The 9045-nt window shown below is 48.8% G+C and overlaps 1 protein-coding gene across 1 annotated transcript in view; it reads left to right on the top strand.

The window, feature by feature from the left end:
- Positions 1 to 3167: 3167 nt before the first annotated feature.
- LOC142256852 (ornithine decarboxylase-like) overlaps positions 3168 to 9045 on the top strand; it is a 123863-nt gene continuing 117985 nt past the window's right edge. The window contains exons 1-2 of the mRNA XM_075328825.1: positions 3168 to 3251; positions 3304 to 3428. Coding sequence (XP_075184940.1) covers positions 3168 to 3251; positions 3304 to 3428 — 209 coding nt within the window. The remainder of the gene's footprint in view (positions 3252 to 3303; positions 3429 to 9045) is intronic.

Raw genomic sequence — 9045 nt, 5'->3', positions numbered from 1 at the left:
GCATCACCTTCCGCCCCAAAAGAGATACTTCCCGCAACGGCAGCTAATAACTGGCCGCATACCACAGATGGCGTCACGAATAACACTTCAAACAACTTTCCCTATCCCTTTTATTGACACCGCCGGGGTCACGAAACCGGGCCAGGCCGCTGTGACATCCCAAACCTACACCGGCCTGGTGACGAGTAATCCCCAAGACCCCTTGGGTGCGTCATTATCACTCTAAAGCCAGGTTTACACCTTACAATTAGGTATGCGATCTCGTATGCGATGTGACACGCCCAGGTCGCATATGCGATTGAATGAGATCACACGTAGGTCGTTCATTTGCTGTCACACGAGCGTTAGTAGTCTATGTTAAATTGATCAATTTTGTGTGCGATCCTTTAGATCATGTGTTCTGTGACGTATGCATTGGGCACCTTTTTTTTTTTTTTATTTATTGACTTGCCAAGCGTGTGCAATGTGTAGGGATGCGTTTTTACTATGTCATCTGCCATTCAGCTCTGCTACATGGCCGCTGACAGCAGACACAGACAGCCATGTAGCAGAGCTGAATGGCAGATGACAGCAGACACAGACAGAGCCGCACAACCAGAATGAACTCGGGTGAACTTCACCCGACTTCATTGTCATGCTGCGGCTCTGTCTGTGTCGCGTCCTGATTACCGGTCACCAGTGAAGGACTCACCGGTGACCGCTAAACTCCTGAGTAACTGAATTGAGCAGCCCTCTCTCATACTCACCGATCCCCGATCCCCGGCGCTGCACGGCGTTCACACTGCTCCGGCGGCTTTTACTGTTTTGAAAAAGCCGGCCGCCCATTAAACAATCTCGTACTCCCTGCTTTCCCCGCCCACCGGCGCCTATGATTGGTTACAGTGAGACACGCCCCCACGCTGGGTGACAGGTGTCACACTGCACCCAATCACAGCAGCCGGTGGGCGTGTCTATACTGTGCAGTGAAATAAATAATTAAATAATTAAAAAAAACGGCGTGCGGTCCCCCCCAATTTTAATACCAGCCAGATAAAGCCATACGGCTGAAGGCTGGTATTCTCAGGATGGGGAGCTCCACGTTATGGGGAGCCCCCCAGCCTAACAATATCAGTCAGCAGCCGCCCAGAATTGCCGCATACATTAGATGCGACAGTTCTGGGACTGTACCCGGCTCTTCCCGATTTACCCTGGTGCGTTGGCAAATCGGGGTAATAAGGAGTTAATGGCAGCCCATAGCTGCCACTAAATCCTAGATTAATCATGTCAGACGTCTATGAGACACCTTCCATGATTAATCTGTAAATTACAGTAAATAAACACACACACCCGAAAAAATCCTTTATTAGAAATAAAAACACAAACATATACCCTGGTTCACCACTTTAATCAGCCCCAAAAAGCCCTCTTTGTCCGGCGTAATCCAGGATGATGCAGCGTCGCTTCCAGCGCTGCTGCATGGAGGTGACCGGAGCTGCAGCAGACACAGCCGCTCCGGTCACCTCCACACAGCAAATGAAGACAGCCGCGCGATCAGCTGCTGTCACTGAGGTTACCCGCGGCCACCGCTGCATCCACCGCTGGATCCAGTGACAGCGGGTAACCTCAGTGACAGCTCAGCTGATCGCGCGGCTGTCTTCATTAGCTGTGTGGAGGTGACCGGAGCGGCTGTGTCTGCTGCAGCTCCGGTCACCTCCATGCAGCAGCGCTGGAAGCGACGCTGGAGCATCCTGGATTCCGCCGGACAAAGAGGGCTTTTTGGGGCTGATTAAAGTGGTGAACCAGGGTATATGTTTGTGTTTTTATTTCTAATAAAGGATTTTTTCGGGTGTGTGTGTTTATTTACTGTAACTTACAGATTAATCATGGAGGGTGTCTCATAGACGCCTGACATGATTAATCTAGGACTTATTGGCAGCTATGGGCTGCCAATAACTCCTTATTACCTCGATTTGCCAACGCACCAGGGCAAATCGGGAAGAGCCGGGTACAGTCCCAGAACTGTCGCATATAATGTATGCGGCAATTCTGGGCGGCTGCTGACTGATATTGTTAGGCTGGGGGGCTCCCCATAACGTGGAGCTCCCCATCCTGAGAATACCAGCCTTCAGCTGTATGGCTTTATCTGGCTGGTATTAAAATTGGGGGGGACCGCACAGCGTTTTTTTTAATTATTTAATTATTTATTTCACTGCACAGTATAGACACGCCCACCGGCTGCTGTGATTGGGTGCAGTGTGACACCTGTCACTCAGCGTGGGGGCGTGTCTCACTGTAACCAATCATAGGCGCCGGTGGGCGGGGAAAGCAGGGAATACGAGATTGTTTAATGGGCGGCCGGCTTTTTCAAAACAGTAAAAGCCGCCGGAGCAGTGTGAATGCCGTGCAGCGCCGGGGATCGGGGATCGGTGAGTATGAGAGAGGGAGTAAGAGGGATAGACTGACATGGACAGAGAGAGAGGGACAGAGATAGTGACGGACTGACAGAGATTAGTGAATGACAGACATCGTGAGGCGCTTCAGAATGCAGCTTTTCAGCTGCGCTCTGAAGCGGACCTTTTTTAAGCTGCGGTCCAGAGCGCACACCTGCGCACATAGCATCAGACACCGAAATCGTATGAGGGATGTCACACGTTACAATTGACTAAGTTCATACAACAAAACGTCCAATGTATGAGGAATAAATGACGTGTATGCGATCACCGTATTTTCGTTCAATCTTGATTGCACGTAGCTTTCACACGCAAATACGTCACGAACGATGCCGGATGTGCGTCACTTACAACTTGACCCCGACGACGGATTGAAAGATCTATTGAAGCGTGTAAAGCAGGCTTAAGGGAAGCACAGGAAGCAGAATTGTTATACGAAAGCACAGGGGGTATTTGTATTATTATAAGGAAGTATACAGTAAATTCTTATTTTAAGGGGTCAAGGGGGAGTATTATTAAAGGAGACACAGGGAGATTATTATAAGGTAGCTTCAGTGGACACTATTACTGTGAGGAAGTACAGAAGGAACATTATTACTGTGTAAGGACTCAGAGGGGCGCTGTTATTGTGTGGGGCATTTCCTGCTCACTTCAGGCCATGTCCAGACCTGAGAGGTCACTGTGTGTTGTAAGGTTGTGACGTTAGTATGTAACAGTGACCTCTGAGGCCTGGAAGCCATGACCTGTGGTGAAGTACTTGGAGATGCTGCACACGGTGGTGGAAAGAAGAAGACTGGATGGCTGGCAGAAGCAGGAGGAGAGGTAAGAGATGAGGTCAGTTTTGGTTAAGCCCCCTAATTGCTCACCTCTCTAGGTGAAACTCTTTTTACCGGTACTCTTGATGCATCCAGAGGTCCTGGCCCATGGAAAAGAAAACAAATACGCTGCACTACAGCGGAAGGAAGAGGACCGAATGTGGGCATTGGAGTGGCTGAAGAAGTAAGCCATTAGATTAGTTTTAGTTTTTTTAGTTTTTTGTTCAGCTCTGGTCCAAATTTGAAACCAATTTGACTTATGAACAAATCTCCTGTCACAGGAGTGACAGAAATGAGGGGGGTGACTGGAGGGGAGCCCCTGCACTGGACCTGAGACTAAAGGTGGCTTTACATGCTTCGAGATCGCTAAAGCAAAAACGTTCAAAATCGCTCATCGGTGACATGCCCCCCTCTTCCCAATTATCGTTGCTGCTGCAGTAGCGATGTTGTTTGTCGTTCCTGCGGCAGCACACATCGCTATGTGTGACGCCGCTTGAACGACAAACATCTCCTTACCTGCGTCCACCAGAAAAGAAGGAAGTAGGTGGGCGGCATGTTCCGGCCGCTCATCTCCTCCCCTCCTTTTCTATTGAGCGGCGGTGCAGTGACGCTGTTGTGACGTCGCTGTGACGCTGAACGAACCGCCCCCTTAGAAAGGAGGCGGTTCGCCAGTCACAGCGACGTCACTGTACAGGTATGTGCGTGTGACGCTGCAGTAGCGATAATGTTTGCTACGGCAGCGATCACCACATATCGTGCCACCGACGGGGGTGGATGCTATCGCACGCGACATCGCTAGCCGATGCTAGCGATGTCGCAGCATGTAAAGCGGCCTTAGCGTACCCTAGGCTAACCCTCAACCCAGAGGTACGCTTGAAGGTAGCAATGTCTGTTGTGAATGTCATCTGAGTGGGTGCTGGTGTGGAATTCTCTCTGCTGGCCAGGAATGGTAGTGAAGCTGAGTCTGAATCTGTGACTCCGACAGGTGTTGCAGTTAATTGGGAATTCAGGAAGTCCTATTGCAGATCAGCCTAGTGTATTTAAAAGGGCATTTTCTGCCTGGCGGCCGCTGGTTGTAAATTTTTCTTGCTGCTTCTGAAGATGGCTGGGAAATTTCCCTTCAGTTTCTCCCATTTCTTCTGTGCTTGAATCTACTCCAGATAAGTTTGCTAGTTTCTGTGCTTAATTGCTGAAATTGCACTTTAGGTTGTTTCTGCTTATTCCATTTGGTTCTGTGTTTGATTTCTTGTATGTGAGAATCTGTCTCTCTGCTTTTGTGAGCAGGGCAGTTTCACTTTAAAGTGACTTGCACAAGAGTACCTGATATAGTGGGGGAGAGACTGTGTGGTCTTGGTATTTTTTTTCCTATCAGGTGTTTGGTATTTTTTGCAGGGTTTTTTGCTGGCCGCAATCAGTTATCTATCCTGTACTGTCGTATCTAGTAATTCGGGCCTCACCTTTGCTAATCTATATTTTCTGTCTGTGTGTTGTGTTTTCTTACATTACCGTTGTTGCATAATGGGGGCTTGCTATTTCATTGGGGACTGCTCCGAGGGAAGTTAGGATTCCTCATTTCTATCTTTGAGGTGTAGCAAGTTTCTCCGGCAGTGACAAAGTGTCTAGGTGTGTTAGGAACATCGCACTGCTACTTCTAGTGTTGTCTGATAGATAGGGGATTGAAGTCAGCTTAGTTACCAACTAGTCTTGTGGTTTTATTTTTCTTGATTAATGGGATTTTTTGTGATTGTCCACGGTTACCAGATCATAACAAAGGTCTGTGTCCCCAACGTCTCCCTATCTCCTGTCCTTGACCCTGATAGTAAGACCCCCACCAACACCTACCACCAAAGGGGAAGGGCAAGGACAGAAGTCAAAAACCCCACCGATAAATACTCACTGACAGGGGTAAAAACAAAATTCACGCACACCTATAACCAACACCAGGGGACAACAAAAGGTGTACAGGGAGGGGTAAGTAAGGAAAGGAGAAAGTAACAAAACATGCTGCCTTCACGCAGCAGCAGCCTCCTCACAGCTCCAGGTCTAGCTCCAGACTGAACTGAATAACCAGCATCCTCTGATGGGAGCAGAGGTTTGCAGAGTTAATGAGCTTGCTGCCAGCAAGGAGAACTGATATTAACTCTGTGATTGCCAAAAGAAAAACATACGTTTAATGTGTAATGCCTCAAATGATAAAAGAGACCCTAACCCTGTCACTAATCTTACAAAGAGACGACGGTGACACCTCCAGAACCTATCTCATTCGTAACCTAGAAACTGCCTGTATATTGATATATACCGTATTTTCCGTATTATAAGACACATTTTTTTCAGTAAAAAATTGGAGTAACATGGGGGGTGTCTTATAATCTAGATATGGCTTACTGGAGCAGCGGTGGTGGAACGGGGTCACAGGAGGCAGGGTGGCAAATACTGAGAGCTTGCAGGAGGGGGTGTTACTGCAATGGAGCGCCTCAGGAGGGTCACAGGACAGAGAGTCGGCGATGCAGCGGGCGCCATTATTCTGACAGCGGGCTGCGGGCACCCTTGAATCACGATGCACTTCAAAAAAATGGCCGCAGAGTCCTATCTGCGCATGCGCTGCCTCCATGGCCATTTTCTTGAAGTCAATCTTGTCAACCGCGGCAAATTCAAAGGATCCCGCAGTCCACCGACAGATCATGGCACTTGCCGCCACGACACCCCCGAGCTCAGAGTATCGCCAACCTTCTATCCACTGACCCTCTTGAGGCACGACACCCCCTCTTCCAAGCCCGCAGTATCGCCAACCCTGCCTCATGTGACCTTCCTGAGCCGCAAAACCACCGCTGCTCCCCCCTAGTGAGATATTATAAGACACACTAAGATTATAAGACTGACCCTCATTTTAACATTAAAAATAATTTTTTCCTATTCCTCCTCTAAATTTGGGGTGCATCTTATAATCCAGTGCGTCTTATAAAATGAAAAATACAGTAAATACAGAGTACAACATGACAAAATATGGGTATTTAATGAGTTTATACACTTCTGAGGGTAACGTCACCTTCCAAATGAACATATGTAAATGAATGCATTTTAACAGTCTGCTACTGATGAGGGCTAATTGCCACCGAAACGCGTTGTATTATATTTTTTTGTAATGCTTCACTAAAACTACTTTTTTTTCTAAAAGCAGTGGTTTCATAAGCGAAATATCCATTTTGGAGCACTGGATCAATCCCGTGACCTTTGAGCTTGCTGACTCATTCCCGTCCCTGGGATCTCATTTGGAAGAGAACCAGGAGGCAGCAGGACAGGCTGCACACGCTCGGATTATTTCTACACACTTTAAGGGGTTGTGCCCTGATATTGCAGGTGAGAGTTTTTCAACTACATCTTTATTACCAGTTATTTGTATGTTTACTGCTACCAGCTGCGGACACAAAAAGAAGAGGGGCCCAATGGAAGAACAACATATGGGCCCTTTGCATTCAAATAGTTCAATATAATGTATAATTCAACACATTTTGGAGGTAGAAGTGGACCCCTCACCTCTTGCACCACTGTGCGGGTGAATAGGATACCCCAAAGATATATCTACCGTGTTTTTCCAGAATTAAGCCCTCCCCCAAAAATAAGCAGACACCCCCAAAAGAGAGAAGAAAGAAGACCCCACAATCATACTCACCAGAGGACCTGTAGTGGAACGCACACCCACACAAATCAGATCGCACACCCACACATCAGATCGCATACCCACCTACAGTACAGACCAAACGTTTGGACACACCTTCTCATTCAAAGAGTTTTCTTTATTTTCATGACTCTGAAAATTGTAGATTCACATTGAAGGCATCAAAACTATGAATTAACACATGTGGAATGAAATACTTAAAGTGTGAAACAACTGAAAATATGTTTTATATTCTAGGTTCTTCAAGGTAGCCACCTTTTGCTTTGATTACTGCTTTGCACACTCTTGGCATTCTCTTGATGAGCTTCAAGAAGTAGTCACCGGAAATGGTTTCAAAGGTGTGTCCTGTCAGGTTTAATAAGTGGGATTTCTTGCCATATAAATGGGGTTGGAACCATCAGTTGTGTTGTACAGAAGTCTGGTGGATACACAGCTGATAGTCCTACTGAATAGACTGTTAGAAGTTCTATTATGGCAAGAAAAAAGCAGCTAAGTAAAGGAAAACGAGTGGCCATCATTACTTTAAGAAATGAAGGTCAGTCAGTCCAAAAAATTGGGAAAACTTTGAAAGTGTCCCCAAGTGCAGTGGCAAAAACCATCAAACGCTACAAATAAACTGGCTCACATGAGGATCGCCCCAGGAAAGGAAGACCAAGAGTCACCTCTGCTGTGGAGTTCTAGCAGCAGACACATCTCTAGAACAATTGTTTAGAGGAGGCTTTCTGCAGCAGCCTTCATGGTAAAATAGCTGCTAGGAAACCACTGCTAAGGACAGGCAACAAGCAGAAGAGACTTGTTTGAGCAAAAGAACACAAGGAATGGACATTAGACCAGTGGAAATCTGTGCTTTGGTCTGATGAGTCCAAATTTGAGATCTTTAGATCCAGCCACCGTGTCTTTGTGCAACGCAGAAAAGCTGAACGGATGGACTCTACATGCCTGGTTCCCATCGTGAAGCATGGAGGAGGAGGTGTGATGGTGTGGGGGTGCTTTGCTGGTGACACTGTTGGGGACTTATTCAAAATTGAAGGCATACTGAACTAGCATGGCTACCACAGCATCTTGCAGCGGCGTGCTATTCCATCCGGTTTGCGTTTAGTTGGACCATCATTTATTTTTCAACAGGACAATGACCCCAAACACACCTCCAGGCTGTGTAAGGGCTATTTGACTTAGAAGGAGAGTGATGGGGTGCTACGCCAGATGACCTGGTCTCCACAGTCACCAGACCGGAACCCAATCGAGATGGTTTGAGGTGAGCTGGACCGCAGAGTGAAGGCAAAAGGGCCAACAAGTGCTAAGTGTCGCGGGCGGAGGAGGGGACGCTGCGCTCTCCCACTGCTCGGGTCCGGCCGTGGCTGCTGTGGCTGCGGCTGTTCGGTGGTGGCTCGAGCGGTGGGCCGGATCCCGGGGACTCGAGCGGCGCTCCTCGCCCGTGAGTGAAAAGGGTGGGGATTGGATGGTGGGGATTTGGTTATTGTCCGTGACGCCACCCACGGTTGTGGTGAAGTTGGTGACACCACCGCTGCTCTGGACGGGGATCCCGGGAGCAGTGACAGGGAGCAGCTTTGATGTTAGTTCTCCCCTCTGTGGGTAGGGGGTTGGTTGTCCCGGGGCCCGGTGATGGAGTAGGGATGGATAGCAGGCGGGTTACGGGGCCTGGCGAGGTGCAGGGTCGCGGGGGCAGCGCTGTGCCGCACGGCACGGTGGTACTCACTCAGCCAATGATGAGGACACAGTTCTTGGTAAAACACTTGGCTGGATGGACGGGTCCCACAGACGGCTGCGGTGTTGTTCCTCCCGGCAGGTTGATGGTGACTGCCTTTCCCTGCACCTATGTAGTGTAACGGTTCCAATGGGTTCCCACCGGTAACCCGCTCCCCAGCTTGGATGGGTGCTGGAGGAGCCCCTTTTGTCCGCAGGCTCTGGCCCTGGGAACTTTAGCCTTGGCGGTGATTGTGTTTCCCTCTCTCGGTTGGACGGTTGCCTTCTGTCGGGACTTGGCTGCTGGGAAACCCAGGAGGTTCCCTTCCCTTTGCGTACTGGTCCGGTACCGCCGGGCCACCACCCGTCCACGGTCCTTACGGTTAGCTCCAATAGGCCACTCCTGCAGACGGTCACCACC

This window comes from Anomaloglossus baeobatrachus, chromosome 1 (genome assembly GCF_048569485.1).
Source record: "Anomaloglossus baeobatrachus isolate aAnoBae1 chromosome 1, aAnoBae1.hap1, whole genome shotgun sequence".
NCBI lineage: Eukaryota > Metazoa > Chordata > Amphibia > Anura > Aromobatidae > Anomaloglossus > Anomaloglossus baeobatrachus.
The sequence above is the reverse complement of the archived record's forward strand: the minus strand, read 5'-3'. Positions and strand labels throughout refer to the sequence as shown.